Source organism: Xiphophorus couchianus, chromosome 16, assembly GCF_001444195.1.
Source record: "Xiphophorus couchianus chromosome 16, X_couchianus-1.0, whole genome shotgun sequence".
NCBI lineage: Eukaryota > Metazoa > Chordata > Actinopteri > Cyprinodontiformes > Poeciliidae > Xiphophorus > Xiphophorus couchianus.
Window position 1 is genome coordinate 12228689 of NC_040243.1, and position 17318 is coordinate 12246006.

Below are 17318 nucleotides of genomic sequence, written 5' to 3' on the forward strand. Positions count from 1 at the left end.
GTTTGCTAACTGTAGCTAATAATATAACTTATGGAAAAAACATAAATAAATAAAGTATATATTCTATATTTCAGCAAGTAACAACGTTATTTTTTCTTAAATGAGGTTCCCCCTATCTATTTCCAAATGCAGCCAAGATTTCAGCAGGTAGTGGCAGCATCATGCTGTGGGGGATGTTTTTTGCATTCTGGGTTAAAGAAGTTGGCCAGAGTTTATAGGAGGTTGACTGTAGCTAAATACAGGACATTCCTGTAAGAAAACCATTACAGGCTCCAAATGACTTGAAACAAAGTTTGAGAATTGAGAAGAAATATGGAAAATGGCTCCAGCAAAGCTGCATGTCAGACAACATCCCTGGACCGTAACACTTTGTTTACCAATATATCACAAGCTTAAATCACAACCAGGAATCTCCAGACATTGAGCTCTTTATCAGATGTTGTGACAAGCATCAGAGAGCTCTGCAGAAACCTGTATCTGGCCAGGCTATAAGTGATGAGCTCCACCATGGGCTATGTAGGGCGGGATTTGTGACACCGCTCTTAAAACGTCTCTCATGCGTCCCGGTGGAAGGCGAGGATGTTTACATCTGGAAAAAGGTTGGTCTAATGTTGAAAAGGGCAATGACACACACACGCGCACATATCTCTGGCTGAGACTCAACCACCCGCCTTGGAAGTGACAGTGCGGAGCACTCCCGGCGGAAGGACTTCGGTGCTGGAAAATAGGTCACTGCCCTGTTTAAATCAGTGCTTTTTCTCAGCCTGGACAGTGAACGCAACATGCACAAGTGACATGCAGGAAAATGTCGATCCTGGCTTACCTTTACAGCAAAAATGCCGTGGATATGGCCGAGATGTCTCCGGTCCAATCCACGCCTTTCCTCCGGAGCAAGAACTTCCCGAAGTCCTTACACGATCAAACTCCTCGTCAGTTCTGCCGCTTTTTTTTCGGTGGGATCGAAATATTCAGCTGACAGGTCTTTAGAGATTATTACTAAGTGTTAATGAGGCGGTCTGTACTAAGACCATTGTCGGAGTTGTTTTCAAGCTTGAGGGGAAAAAAATCACATAAGAACTCACCCCGGCGTGTGTGACAGCCGGTTGTTTAAATTCCAGCCAATCTATGGAATGACAGGGTGATGTTTTGCATGTTATATTACAGCTGGAAACCCATCAGAAAAGTGTAAACACCCGAATCCATAGCCTGGAAATGAAGAGCACTGGTTGTGCTATGCATCAAAAAGCGCAGAGAGGATTTCTTCCCAGATTCAAAGCGCATCGCTTAATGGCAACGCTGGTCTAATGGGGGGTTTCCTATGGGGTGGTCGGACCAGAGGGATGGCACGAAGTGGTCGAGAGGAAAAAGACGGGACGGGTTGGCGACAGGGTGTGGGGCTGGATGTGGGAGGATCGTCTCCCTTCTCGGTGCTTTTCCAGATGCCAACGTTAGCCCGGTTGTTTTTCTCTTTTAGCGCTCCGCGTCTCCTCTGCGTGTTTTCCTTCGGAGACGCTGCGTGTTGATGGTAGTTCTCCCCCACCGTCGTCTGACGCACACAGACATCCGCCCGGAGCCCAGCAGCCAGCCAGCCCGTCAGGACCAGCCCAGAGCCTGCCACCTCAGCGCATGCTTACTGCTCCGCCCATCCATCATGGGCAGTCCCCGGCTTTCCTCCAAACCACCCCCCTCCCCACTCCTCTCCCAAAACGTCGGTCTGTCTGTCTGTCCGCACGGTCAGCCTTAGATCGCCAAAGAGCAAACACCGCATTTTTCAATGTTAGTCGGTGTGTACACAGTGAGCCTGCTCACCTCCTCTCACCAGCAACCTGTGTAATGCAAATCTGCATTACATAAGACAAAAAAGTTCAGAGAAGTAACAGTTGCCATACTGTTTGATTCTGCGTTAAGTAAAAACACAAGTAATGGATATTAAAACTGTACACTTATGTAATTAGAAATGTATCAGTTCTTATAAGACAGACTTGGAAGGCTAAAGTTAAATCAGATTGGATGGAAAAAGTCTGGAAACATCAGTTTTTACATCCTCCAGTATTTTCCAATTAAATTTAGGTCTGGCCTCCGACTGGGTCATTCTAACGCAATATGAATGTTTTGCTCTAAAATCATTCCATTGTGGAGCTGGTTGCATGTGAATAGTTATCTCAGTGGAAAGTGAACCTGCACCACATTCAAGTCCTTTGCAGCCTTCACTGCAAGGTTCTCTAAGGATTTTCTATGTAGCTCCAATCTTTCAACTGTCTTTTTTTTTTTTTTTAATTAAATTAAACAACAATGGAAATAACAAGAAAATGAAAAAAACATATAAAATGTGACAACGTCTTTTAAAAATATATTTTTTATAACTAAATGAACTAATAATCACAACAGAGAACAAAACAAATAAAAAACATATTGAGGCCAGGGTTTATTCTCAGAGAGAGATTTGTTTGAGTTGTAAAAAACTGTCATAAACAGTCACCATATCCATTTTACTTTCTATTCTCATAGTGAAAACAAATCTTCTACAGATGCATTAAAGACATAATATCCCTGATCCAGTGGAAATGACAAGGAAGGACCAAATAGCCACTTAATTAAGATTGCTCAATGGCCCAGTACGGTGGGTGAAAGTTAACAAGTCCAACTTTCAAGTGGGATAATCTGAGTCTCTGATAGTTCTCAGAGGATTTGTTTCTATTTTCTGAAACTCTTTGAAAAACAGTAAGCCCAGAAAATGAGGAACAGGAGAACAGGACCAGTAGATACGAATCAGATGAAGAGTCATTCTTACATTTATCTCATGCTTTGGCTTCAGAAATATTTACCTGGCTAAACACCTTTATCTAAACTAAGATACTGTTTAAATCAAAGCAAACCCAACCACTGTAGCTCTGTCTGTATGTTTAAGGTTATTGTCCTGCTGGCAGGTGAACCTGTTACCTAATACTAAGTCTTGCAGTCTGTAGCAGGTTTTCTTCCAGCATTTAGCTCTATGATTCTTTCCAACAAGTCTGACCAGCTTGCCAGTGCCAGCTGAAGGGGGAAAAACCCCACAGCACCATGCTGCCACATGGTTCATTGTGGTCGTAGTGACATCAGTTTTCTGCCACACAGAGATCTTTGCATGTATAAGTCACAGCATTCAATTGTGGTTTCATCTGTCCAGAACAACCGATTCCACATGTTTGCTCTATCCCCAACATGTGGTAAACTTTAAGTGGGATTTCTTATAGGTTTCTTTCAACAATTGAATTCTTCTTGCCCCCCATCAATGAATGCAGAATTGGAGAAATGCATGAATAATAGTTGGCAACGCATTATTCCAACTGGAGCTGTGGAGCTTCTCCAAGGACCTCTATGTTGCTTCTTTGATTATTTCAGTCCGTGCCTGGCCTGTCAGTTTAGGAGGACAGATATATCTTGCTAGGTTTTGCAGTGGTGCAATATCCTTCCTATTTTTTTTTACTATTGGTTATGTAACCCAACCCTGCTTTGTTATTGATCTGTCTGATGTGTTCCTTGGTCTTCAGGATGCTGTTTGTTCAAAATGCTCTTTAACAAACATCTGATGCCTTCGCAGAACCCAATGCGAAGATTCTTTTTCTTTTTCAGTATTGCAATTAATTCCAAAATACTTAATTTTGCAACTTAGACCTAAACTGTGATTGCAGTCATAGATAAAAATATTTTCCTTGCAAATTTGATGGCTTGTGGACCAGCTGTCTTTTTTTGTTTGTTGCTTTCTGACAACATATTATACTATTAAGTCTTCCTGCACCCGTCAATGACTTAATCCTATAGACATTTATACATTTTTAAGTTATTTCATAAAATTATTAGAAAATAAATCACTGTCTAGAGTCTATTGCTCCAGCCATTTATCACTGGTTATTTAATTAAAGAGCTACTTCATTTAATTTCCACTTAATCTTGTTGATTTACTACACTGACATCATCAAAAGGGCACAGTTGTATGACTAGGACTTGGAGATGGAAGTGTTTTGTTTTTTCAATTTTGCTTGCTGCGATTTCTTTTTCACGGAGACGTCCACATAAGATGGCACCTTGAATGTGTCCGTAACACGTATAATACCTTTTTCCCACCCCAGGTAACAGGAGACACATGTAAAACTGTAAGTATTATATTTTCTCAGTATGATACTGTCAGTCCACAGCTGTTGGACCTTGTATTTGAAATCAACGCCCTTAGCTGCCCGTTTTTGGCCTCCCGCAAGTTCTCACCAGCTACCACTAGAGGGCGTCGAGAAACCTCAGATAACATTTAATCAATGGCTAGCTGTTGAAGCTAATTTTAGTGTTTCTTTTTAAGGTTCCATCGAAATAACTTTATTCATTACAAAACATAACTTATATCTTTTCAAAAAAATCTTTTCTAAAGCAGACATTTTACAAACTATATACGGATAGAAGGTTTATAAATGTGCTACTTATGTAACTGTCAAGATCACCAAGCAGGAACCTTCAGGCCTCACACTCCCACCCTCTTAATAAAGAAAGATAGTTTATTTTGCTGATAAGTAAAATATGTTAAGAAATCCCTGTTGTCATCTTGAGTTTGACACTCATAAATGAAATTTCAGCATTTGGCAGCTACACCTTTTGCGCAACATTTTTTATAAGAGCTAAAATGTTCTAGTCTACAAAATGTTATTCTCTGCAACAAAAATGGAGTAGGGGTCTTTTGTCTCAACATGTTTTCTGTAGCTAAATGAATTTAATAAATGAGTACATCCGAGTCCGCTTCTGATTAAAGTCTCTCGATGGTTGTCATCCTATTTACTATCAAATTGACTCCAAAACAAATATTTTGTCTTGTACCAAATATTATCCATATTATCCATATTATAATCTTTTAGAAGATTTGCATTTTTCAATAAAAATCTCACTCTAAAAAAATTTCAAGAACAGAGTCAAACTGTGCTGGCCTGCCATATTTTCAACATTCCAGTTACAAAATCATATGTCGTTAAATAGCCCACAGTCAGCCCTTTGAATGTAGAGTCCACACCTTCACTTGACATGATAACTAGTAATAAGTAATCGATTTCCATTTCTGTCGAATTTTAGTTTTTATAGGTTGGATTACAATAAGTAGCCTCAATCAATTTCAAGCAAATGATGCTAATCCAAAGAATTTAGAAACTTATTTTTGATTTTTTCCAAGCTTTAAAACCTGCTGTGTTTTTATCTCAGTTTTCTGCACTCACTTTTTGTTGCATTCAACGAGTGATCATTCGGTGCGGTGCTCTTATGCAAATCCTTGCAGCACTTAACTAGCTTGCTTGCGCGGCCTTGCATCTGTTGAACCTGTTAAATCGGGTTGGTATTTACCCTGCCACCTACGCGTTATCACCGTACAGCCGGTGCGGTGTGTCAGACAGCAGCAGCAGCAGCAGCAGTGTGTCCCTGAACGCCCTCCCTTCTGGTGGGTGCGCTGTTGCTGTGCAGCGCTGCCAGCTGGTCAGCTGATCGCTGCTGTTCTCTTATCGCAGCTGTTGGAGTGTCCGCCCCTGAAGAGGCTTCTCCCGCTTTTTATTTACCTAATCGCCAGGGCGCAGGTGGTATGGAGCACCGTGAGTGCCACCATTCAACAATGGGCAAATATTATTTTTGAGTTGATTTTTTAAAAAATTTACCCCAAAACATTGATTATGTGTTTGTCAAAATATAACAAAAAGCTATTATTACTATCTCACTACTAATGCTGCACTTTGGCATGCATAGCGAAAAATAAAAAAAATGTTAAAATTACTATATATTTATGTGCAACCCAACACATTAGAACATCATTAAAAAGATATTTTATTTCAATAATTCAATTACAAATGTCAAATTTCATGTCCTCGATTTACTACACTGATCATTCTTAAGTGTCAATTTAGATGATTAGTAAGGCCTATAGAAAGTAAACACTAATTACTCAGTTTCTCGCAAAATTAGACATTACCAAAAAGATTTTTAGAACATAATTGTTAGCCTACGGAAAAGTAGGTCGACGTATTGTATAGTAGATGCACTTAGTGTTTGTTTGAGACTCCTTTTGTACAAATTACTGCATTAATGCAGAGACAAATCCTGCCTAATCATTTTGATTAAAACTTCCCCGTTAGAGACATAAAGCTCACTAAAATGAGATACATACTCATTTAAACAAGATACAAATATGGTTATAACAAGTTTTATAAGTCATTAAAACCACGTAATTTAAACAAAAAGGTTGTAAATCATCACAAGTTTTATATCGCCTTAGAGAGTTTCTTGTTTTAATGAGTTTTGGGTCTCACTGTAATGAAAAATTATAATTTTAACCGGATGCAAATCTGGTTATTATGAGTTTTACTACAACCAAAACAAAAAATGTCATCACAGTAACTCAGTGCAACAAGTTGCAAGAAAGTTTCATGTTTAAACGGGTTTTATATCTCGTTTATATCTTAGCTTAAGATATAAACAAGATATACACAGGATCATCTCTTAATGAGATCCTGGCCCTATTTATGTCCTATCTGTGGCAGTTAAATGCTTCCATATACCCTGGGGCTGCTGTTTATCACGATAGAGACATTTTAGCTTTTCTTTTCAGTTAAAATATTTACATGTCACATTGTTAGGATTGGTTTAAAACGTTTATTACTATTTCACAAACATTTTACGTCCAAATCAGAAAGCAATTCTTCTCTTTTTGTTTCTCTTTCAGTTTTTCAACCATAAGAAGAGTCAGATGAGTAAATCCTCATTATTAAAAATTAACTATTGCTGTTAAGTAGATACACTGTATAAATTAGCTGGGATTTCACTAATTTGTTTTAGTATATACTCGTATCTAATCAGAAATATTCATCAAAGTAATAGCCGTATAAAATTTATGTAAATTTTTACAATGGTTTTATTGATTAAACTCATTGTTTTGTTGTTTGTGTGTTATTGTCTTTAGAATCACCGACTGAGTGATTGCCGCAATTTAATCCGCGTATTTAACCATAAATTATATGTCAATATTTTCTTACATTTTTTCCCAGTTCATTCTATCAGATTCTTTTGGCTTCTCTCTGCACTAAATAGTCCTTTGTTTACACGCAGTTCCCCCTTCTCTGCGGAAGGAGGCATTTGGTGGTGCGGTGTGTGACTCCTACCAGCTGTTTCCCGCCTTGAAAGCAATCCGATCAGCTGCACACACACCAACACACACTCACACAGAGAGAGACACGGTCATGCAGAGGGAGAAAGCAAAGGGGAGGGAGAAGGAGAGGTAGAGCGCCACACACAACGAGGGAACCCCATCAGCTGGAAGTCGAGTAACATTACAACTCTCGGTAGCCTCAAAATACACGGACGAGGGATTCGGATTTACTTTGAGGAATTAACCCGCCTCGGATCACGGGATTTTTGTCATCTGTTTCCCTTTAATCTAAAGGAGATTGCCGTTTTGTTTTTCATTTTATTTTATTTTATTTGTTTTTTGGAGAGGGGGGCCAAACTGGCGAGAGGCGAGCATGGAGTATTTCATGGTTTCAGCTCAGAAGGTGCCCCCGCTGCAACATTTCAGGAAAACGGAGAAAGAAGTGATCGGTGGTCTCTGTAGGTGTGTATATAAATCACATGTGCTCCATTCAGCATGATTATAACTGTAAGAACTGTCCACGCACTGAGGCAACATGTTTGATCTGATCTGTTATTGTGTACACGACCCGCTTACGGGGGAACTGCGGGCACTAATTAACACCAAACACCGGCGTTACACTGCAAATGAGCGGCTGGGTGTCTTATGCTGCCAGTGCAATATCTCCTGTTTTGTATTTTGCTCATTTAGTATAAAAATTCACGTATTTTGTGTCTAACAAACATTAACCACGTGGTTCCGTGCACACCACGCTGCTACTCCGCTCCAGAGCACATCCCACATCTATTTATCCTCAAATAATCTCTTATATAGGCGCTGTAATTTGCATACGAAAATGAAATATTTTGCTACCGATTACTGTGGTCCTTTAAAGGGCCAGTTTTCGCTCCACACGCTACTGGAAGGAGCTGGTTTGCTGAAAGGGAGCCGAAGTTATTGTGGGTAGTGCGGCCATGCTTGTGGCTTGAGCTAAAAGTGATGAGGGGGGGGTCTGGTGTTAGTCTCGCGTTGTATGTTCTTCTAACCGTTTTCTGTTGATGTAAAATACAAACAGCTGTCGTCATATTTGCCCTTATTCTAAGTTGCGATAAAATAATTGGGGTTTCTGTGCTGCTTGCTGGCGCTATCGAGCCACCTCCACTGCGTCTTTTCATCCCGCACCTCTGCCATGCTGCCTGCCGCATTGTTGTAATGGCGGAGGACATGAAAAAGTCTGCTCCGAGCACCGAGGTGCTGTCGGGCTCTGTGGTGACCGACTGGCTCTTCTTTTAGCGGTTACAAATATTGTTTTTAATACATTTCAGATAACGGGATATTTGGTGTTCGAGGGGAGGCAGGAATATTAAAAGTTGAGTTATTAATAAGGGGGTGTGTATGTCACGGAAGGCCCGTCGATACGTCCGCAGCCCTGCTAGTTGAAGGAGGCGGAGGAATCTTGTGCTGCTTGCTGCTGCGACTGCTGCTGCTGGCGCACGGGTATTCTGGGAAATGTAGTCTTATTTCTGTTTGTCCCAAATCATCCAACAGTCAGCTGGTGTTTGGTTAGCAAAGATAAAAATAAACAAGATAGGATAATAAATGTTGTTATGCTGATATATAAATAAAGAAGTATTAGTGTCATAAGCCTATTTAAGTTTATTATTGAAATTTTCAAATATGTGGTCTATTTTTCAATGTCAGAATTGGAGCTTTTTTGTCTTAGCATTTTGTTGTGAATTGTCGATTGTTTATGATTGTTGTGGTAATACAAAATATCGTCCAAAACCTTTCGGTTTTTTCCAAGACAGTTGGGGAGAAAATGTACATTTATGAATTTACCAAATGCATTGAGAGTTTGTTGCCAGTATCTGAACACCAGTTTCTCTAAAGCACCATGTGATGACCAGCTGATAAAGATTTATTGTTTGAATATCTTTAAACCACAATATAATTAAATAGAAATGAGCCTGTTGTTTATTTGTGTTTGTCCCTTTCTGCATTGGTTTCTAGCGATGCATCGATCAATCACCCAGAGATCATCTGAATTACCTACTTTTCCCTTGACTGATTCTGATTATTGATCCATAGGACAAACAAGGAAACTATATTTTTATATTTTTGTCCTATTCCTACCAACTCACATTTGTTTTGGGCATCAATGTACAAAATGTACGTTTTGCATAGTTTTTTTTTTAGGTTTAAAAAAATATGGTAAAGGCTAAGGAGATGCTATTTCATACATGATTGGGGATTTTTTTATGTAAAATTGATATTTGTCAGAAAAGACCTGATTGATGCAGTATTACATGTGAAATGCAAGATAAACTGACTGTGCCACCAGGTTAAGATGACCCTGGCTCTGCAAATGAAAGTATAACTGAACAGTAAAATGAATGGAAGTCATAGAATATTATAGAATAGAATAGAAGTACTTTATTCATCCCAGCAGGGAAATTACTTCGCAGTTACAGAATAGAGACAAGACACAATAACAATATGTCTCTATACTGGTGAAAGATTTTTAATTTCTAAATCTGTTGCTCATCTGTTTACAGTCTATTATTTATTACATCAACAAGTCAGTCATTACAGCCTTATTTGCTTACTTTGTCTTGCTCCCCTTTAAAAAAACGCACTTTAAAACAGCTTGGTGGTAATCTACTGTTAGGGAAGGCAAAGCCCAGTTGTATTGGCAGATGCTTTGTGTCTGTGTGTATCTCCACACTTAACACTCACAACGCGCATGCACATTTTTTTTTTCTCATCCGTGTCTGCACAACAGTTCCCAGTGTTTGCACTGAGGCAGCTGAGTCAGTACAGATAAGAGCCTGGCAGGAGATACAGAGGTGGAAGCAGAGGATGTTGCAGGAAGCGCTCTTAGAATTTCCCCTAAATTAAATCCCAGCACCTGGCTTACGAAGGCTCATTTTGACTGTTTTAAAGTATGAACATATTAAAATTGTAGTGGTTAGAGGCAAACACTGCCTGTGTGCTGCTTGTAGAACAAAATATCGGTTTACCTTTTGTAAGTAATTAATTACTGCTTTTAATGCAAGGCTGCACAATATACAATGCATTTTAAATGGAAATATTTTTTACACTAGTCATGCCATTGGCAGGAAAAATAAGGTAACAAAATGAATAAAACTGCAACTAATAAGTGCTTCATAATAAATGCGTAGTTGCTGTATGCATTAAATGTTTCTGCTAAAGTTAAGCGGTTCCTGACTCAAAGCTGAAGGCTTCCTCTGTGCTCAAAATTTATTATCAACTAACGGATTTGCTTCCCTCCCTGTTTTGTTTCCCCCTCAGTCTGGCCAACATTCCTCTGACCCCAGAAACAGCCCGGGACCAAGAGAGGCGAATTCGCAGGGAGATTGCCAACAGCAACGAACGTCGGCGTATGCAGAGCATCAATGCTGGATTCCAGTCACTTAAAACACTCATCCCACACAGCGATGGGGAGAAGCTCAGCAAGGTGGGTCACAAACTGTGGGCTTGAATTAGATTAGGTGATGAGCTTGATCCAACGTGCTTTTAAAAAGTATTTATTCTTCTTCAACTTTTTCACATTTTGGATTGTAAGTACTAGACCAACACATGGAGGTCCTAATTGTAAAATTGAAAGAAAATGATTCTTGGTTCTAGAACAATTTTGTTTCTAACAAAAATCACTCTTGTGCTTTTTTATTTAGTTCCCTTTACTCTGTCACCACTAAATACAATCTAGTGCAGTCAAACACCTTTCAAAGTTAGTAAATGCAGTTAACAGCAAACGTGTAATAGGAAACTTCTCTACCGGTAAATTCAACTTCTGGCTTTACATACAGGACTCTAGCGAAAAACTTTGCTCTAAAGATCAGCCTGAATATCCCAACATGGTGTTGGCAGTATTATGTGGTGGGAAGCTTTTTCTTGAGCAATGACAAGTGAGACTTGAGACTAAGGGAAAGTTTGCCTTCCAACAAGACAAACCCACAACAGGAGATATGATGTAATGGCTAAGGTTTACATCTAACTGAGATTTAAGTTTTAGCCACAAATCTAATTCGTGGCAAAACTTGAAAATGGCAACGTGAAAAAGGAATATTGATACTTTTGAAGTCACTGTTGCTGTACGGGTTTGAACTTGCTGTTACAACCTCACTTTGATGTTCTTCAGGCTGCAATCTTGCAACAGACGGCAGAGTACATCTTCACTTTGGAGCAGGAGAAGACGCGGCTATTGCAGCAAAACAGTCAGCTGAAGCGGATCATTCAGGTACAGGTACATCAAGTTGCATAAATATTCCCATACGTTTCTTCGGTTTTAGCACTCATCTGAACCAGATATCTCAATCTATGTTTGTTTTTTTCCCCCAGGAGTTAAGTGGCTCGTCCCCGAAGAGGAGACGGGCGGAGGAGAAAGATGAAGGAATCGGCTCTCCAGACATCCTGGAGGAGGAGAAGACTGAGGATCTGAGGAGGGAGATGATTGAGCTGAGGCAGCAGCTGGAAAAGGAGCGCACAGTCAGGATGATGCTGGAGGATCAGGTGACAGTCGGGTGGGAATGAACACACAGCTGTTTTAAGTGCGTGACTGACGCACCTTTCTCCCGATGCGTCCCGCCTGGCAGATGCGCTCCCTGGACGCTCAGCTGTACCCAGAGAAGCTGAAGGCGATCGCCCAGCAGGTCCAGGAACAACAAGTCCAGACGCAGAGTCTTGTTCGCCTGCAGAAGCAGCTAGAGAGGGACCTCACTCCAGCACACAGCCCTCAGGTTCAACACCAACGTTTCATAAAGAATTCAGCTTTTGTTTAATGACTAAATTTAGCTTTCAGAAGGTGTTTTACTTTATCATCACAAAATATTTGAAATTGAGTTTATCTTCAATATATGTCCGCATCTTTGTTGTGATAAAAGACTCAGAATAATTTTGACTGTCACATATGCAGAGCCTTGCAAAATAAATGTTCACCCCTTGAACTTTCTCACATGTTGTCATGTAAACAATGAAATTTAAATAAAGTTTCATAGATTTTATTGGAATTCGATATAGGGGTGGGCATTGTGGACTTAGGATATACAGTATATACGCAATATTTTGCGGTGCAATTGTGATGACGATAAAAATTATGATTTAAAAACTTTTTACATTACTGTGAATGCATGACATAGCATTCATAACATTACACACAGATACTATTCTTGAAAAATATTCTCAGTAGAAATAGTCTTCTTCAGCGTGCAAGTTACTGAAAGAAGTGTGATTTGTATCACTAAGATGTACACAATAACTGTATTTAATCATGTTTTTCATTTCACTGATATTTATTGATGTTAAATACATTTTAACATCAATTTATTTAATTAAAATAGTAAATCCGTTAATACTGTCGCAGTTTTGCTTTTTATTTAACATCATTAATTGGAATTGATCAACACATCAATAAGTCAAAATGCCTGTCATAAAACAGTTTTCACAATAAATTGTACAATACATGCCAACTCCTAATTTGATCTCATAGACAAGTACAAAGGAGTGCATTATTCTGAATAGTGTGGAGTGCATTTATATTTATTTAGCCCCTTATGGAACCGTCATTTGCTGTAATTACAGCTGCAAATCTTTGCGGGTATGACTGGTTCAATTATCAACATCAATTGATATGAAACACTTATATTGTGATAAATGTTTCAGCCATATCATCCAGCCCTAGCCTTGGCCATATGAGCGTATAGGTATGCATTAATCTACATGAATTCATTGTTGTCTCCGGTCTCTCCTCAACAATCTTCCTGACCTATAAGTTGTGTTTCCTGTTCTTCATTATGTCGTTTGTTCTCTAACAAACCACTGAGGGATTCACTGAACAGCTGTATTTACACTGGGATTCAATTACACAGGTTTTACTTGCTGGGTGACTTTTGAAGGCAGTTGATTGCCTGGATTTTATTTCGGGGCAGCAGTATCAAGGGGGTTAAACACAAAAATGCACCTCATAGTTTGTAGATTTCTATTGCCTGTGTGATAGAAACAGTGTTTGATTCAATTATTTGTTAAGCATGGCATAATTTTGCATATTACATTATTAGGGAATGATGTGTAAATATCGTTCTTTCAGGTGTTGGCTCCTGCTACCCCGCCCGCACCCACACATCATGCCACAGTCATCGTTCCTGCGCCCGCACAAACTCCCCAGCCCCATCATGTTACCGTGGTAACCATGGGCCCAACATCGGTTATTAATTCCGTGTCCACATCTCGGCAGAACCTGGACACCATCGTTCAAGTAAGCTGCACTTAAAATTAAAATTATCTTTCCTTCACATGACTCCTGCTGTCTTTTTTTTCTTTTATCCGCCACATCTGACCACTAGAGGGCGCCTTAGTCTCTGACGTGCCTCCTCTATTATTCCCTGTTTGCCTCCAGGCAATCCAGCACATTGAGGGCACCCAGGGGAAGGGTTTTGAGGAGGAGCAGAGGAGGGCGGTCATCGTCAGCTCGGGGCGCATCCTCTCCGACGCTGCGGGCTCAGACACGGCCTCCAACAGCGACGGACCCGACGACTGCTCGCTGCCTTGAGCTCGCCTGCCTGAAGGCTCGTGTACCCCACACCTTCATACACGCACACACTCACACACAGAAGGGCCCCAAAGCAGAACAGGGCTATGGGAGACTACAAACTCACAGCACTCTTGTTCTGTGGACGCAAACCGGGTTGGTAGTCGGATTATAGCACTCATTTTGACTGCTTTTCCCCATCTTCTTCTCTACATCAGATTTTACAAAAATAGGCGCCTGAGAAGGTTTACAATTACACATTCACAACCGTAGTTTTTCTCTTTTTTTTTTTTTTTGCTTAACTACAACCTCTGCTCTTTTTACCTACACAACAAACTCTTGTCTCTTCACGACTCTTTGGAACTATTATTAAAGCTACTAATTGATTTTTATGAACTCTCAGTCAAACTGGAAACTGGACTTTCAAACGCCTGTTAAACATCTCCATCAGCCGCCAGGACTGTCCTCCCGGCGCTGTCCTGAAGTCGTGTGGCTGATCAAAGAAACGGGAAAGAGGCCCGCGGGTGTGACGTCGGCGCCCGCCAACTGAGCGTGATTATTATGAAGATGGACGCCCTTTCGAACAGCTCCGCTCGAGAACCATCTGGGCTGTTTGCAAAGACACTGTGAGTTTGCAAGACTGTCCTAAAAGTTCTTTGTTATTTTATTAAGTCAAAATTTCATGTTTCTCTCTTAAATGCTCCACTAGAAAGTAAAAAAACAAAAAAAAACTAAAGGCCGTTTTAATGGCTGACTGGTGCTCATACAAAAAGAGAGTACACTTACTGGTTCACAACTTTAGTTTTGTTGATTTTTTTTTTTTCTGTTTGTTTTTGCTGGGCTGGGATCCCAGTAATCCCACATCTTGCTTGTTTTTTCTTTTACTGTTAACATCCTCTACTTCTGAGTATAAAAGCCCCTGGCCTGACGTATAAGCTAATCTGTTGGGCCATGATGAGTACTTTTGAGGAGTGTGTGTGTCTGAGTGTTTTTAGGCAGCGGGACTTCGTGGTGCCCAGGACTCTGGCAGTCTGAAACGCCACCACTTTAGCCTTGAAATGCACGACTCATTTATACGAAAAGGACGCATACAATCACTTCTTCGCTCGGTCTAGAGAGACTGTTTTGTTGCTTGTTCCGCCTTTTGGGACATAGGAGGATTATGGTGAAATTTGAGGAAGAATGCCCAGAGAACTCGTTAGTGTGCCATTCACGGTGACGACTGAATTTACTACATATGCTCTATGCATTTCCTAATATCTGTCCTTTTCGTACGTTTTCTGTTTCATTTTTAAATGTAATGACTGGGCGACTTGTAGCGAAGAGAGGTTACAGTTTGCCTTATTATGAGCCCTTTTGGTTGGCTGCAGGGAGGCCATTCCTTCACACAGCTTCAGAGAACAATCTGGAAACTTTTCATTTGGGGGCAACTGATTTTCACCTCTTTGATCAGACTTGTAAACACTGGGCAGATGTCATTAAATATATAAATATATATTCCCAGTTATATAGTTATTTTTGGGGTTCTTTTAACCCAAAAATTTGTTTGCCCCAGAATGAAACATGTTGGTAGTTTACAAACTATACTAAAGGTAAATTAATGCAAAAATTGTGTTTGGGTATACAGTGCCTTGCAAAAGTATTCAAAACCTTTTAACTTTTCTCAATTGTTTCACATTAATAATATTCTTTTGATTTTATGAGAAAAGTCAACACAAGGTAGTGCATAATGGTGAACTGGAAGAAAAGAAATATCCTCAAGCAGGTTGTTCTTTCATATGTTTTGTTCTATTTATTTATAAATTTAAAAAAAAAACATTCCCACAGCATAATCCTGCTGCTAACCTTCTTCTTAGCGGTGATGGTTTGTTCACCAGCATGCAAAAGTGTGAGTTTGCCACATATTTTGACTAGGCTGATCTAACATGCATGTGTTTTTGATCTAAACCATTTCATTGGATTTCTGTATTTTCAGCCTCTCACAGTTTTTCTTCTAGACACGATTTGGCTAAATTCTATCTCCCATCAGTTCTGAGAAGATTGAGAAAAGTTTCCCTACTACATGATGCTGCCACTACCTTGTTTAAACCATGGAAACTTTGTGTTGGGGGTCACATGTAGTGTGTGTTTTCTGCCACTTATTGATTTTCATGCTGCCAGTTCTCATCTCATCTGACTCAAGCACCTTCTTCTACATTCATGACTTGTTTTTACGCAATTGCTGATTTCTTGTAGTTTTTTTTTTTTTTGTAAGCCCAAATTTGCACACAAGTGATTTCCAAAGCACTTGCAAAGAAAAAAAAAACAACAACATTAAAACCATACATGTTTGTCCTTTCTCGACAGTTGTGTGCTTCTTTATGTTGGAATTTATGATCACATATTCCTAACTAAATGACTATGTGGTGTGAAACAGTTCAAGGGTTGTGAACATTTTTGCAAAGCACTGTATGTCTAGATTTGAAAGTTCGAGACCCCTTGGTGTGAAATATGTTGGGGGGGGGAGAGAAACCTCCATAATAAGACATTCCATAAGATTGTGTCGAAGGTTTCCTGAGATTCTGCAGAAAAATCAAATCACAGTTAGGACTTTCGGCTCATCTCAGCATTTAGAGTCGACTGTTTAAGCTTTGAACTGCTGGACAGACTGTGCGTTAAACCCCAACACTCCTCCTCACGATTGATGAGAGTTGGGAATTCCCCTTTAAACCTGTTGATGTCAGGTGTGTCAGTTATTGTTATAGGAAGAAGGGGAGGGTCGCTGGAAAACGGAGGATTTTTTTTTTTTCTGGTTCTTCCCAGTATCTGCATTGGAAAGTTTTCCTGCTGAATCCCAGAACTGGTTGCTCTCCGTTGCGTCTCTTTATTCTGTGTTTTGTGTTACAAAGTTATTATATGGGCATATCAGATTGTCAGATTAGTGGGGGAGGGACTAAGGATCACTAAGGGTGAAGATTACGAAGCACTTACTGTAATATACTGGAGTTTGCCTCTTTTTTTATGTGTAAAGGAGGATCTCCTCAGCTGAAGCTCTTGAGGTTATGAGTTAAAAAAAAACGCACAGCTGTGTATCCCCAACCCTCCATGTCAGTCCTCCTACATTTACCAGTTTACCTTTCACATCTTCTTGCATCTTTTATCCTGTCATTTTATGTATTTTATGTATTTTATCTTTTTTTTTTTTGCAGCTCAGTTCCTTCCCTATTGTTTTTATTTGTTTCATTCAGTTTTTTTTTTTACTTTGTTAGACCGGTCAGTGCATATGGTCATCAAGAAGCTATTACGTTTTTTTTTTTTTTTGTTTTTTTTATGTTTTGGGGATAAAGAGGCTTGTGCCTTTGTAAAGACAGAATAATAAAGTTTGTACTTTGTTTTTTAAACATTTGGCTCGTGTGTGTTTTCTTTTGTTATTACAGCACCAGCAATGACATGAATAGCTCTGTTTGTCTCGCTGCCAGTTCAAATCAATGGCGGTCGTTCGGGCCGTGAAGCCCAAGTGTTTGCAGCCGAGTGTTTGGTAGATGGGCTGTGGAAGAACCCCCTCCAGCCCCTCCTTCTCTTTACAGCAGCTAAATTAAGAGCGACCACTTTCTCTGTGACAGCGACCATGCACACCATGGACAGTGGGTGGCATCTTTTGTCATTTCCTGA

At 39.9% G+C, this 17318-nt stretch overlaps 2 protein-coding genes across 3 annotated transcripts in view; one reads left to right on the top strand and one right to left on the bottom strand.

Moving 5' to 3' along the window:
- Nucleotides 1–1623, bottom strand: part of glis2b (GLIS family zinc finger 2b) — a 29199-nt gene extending 27576 nt beyond the window's left edge. For both annotated transcript variants that reach the window (XM_028042443.1, XM_028042442.1), the window contains exon 1: nucleotides 824–1623. The gene's annotated coding sequence lies outside the window, so the exon portion shown is untranslated. The remainder of the gene's footprint in view (nucleotides 1–823) is intronic.
- A 5549-nt stretch (nucleotides 1624–7172) lies between these two features.
- Nucleotides 7173–17047, top strand: tfap4 (transcription factor AP-4 (activating enhancer binding protein 4)). The gene is made up of 7 exons (XM_028042619.1): nucleotides 7173–7603; nucleotides 10433–10598; nucleotides 11283–11381; nucleotides 11483–11653; nucleotides 11737–11880; nucleotides 13227–13394; nucleotides 13536–17047. The coding sequence occupies exons 1-7, from the start codon at nucleotides 7515–7517 to the stop codon at nucleotides 13686–13688; spliced, it is 990 nt and encodes a 329-aa protein (XP_027898420.1). The 5' UTR covers nucleotides 7173–7514; the 3' UTR covers nucleotides 13689–17047.
- Nucleotides 17048–17318: the final 271 nt, after the last annotated feature.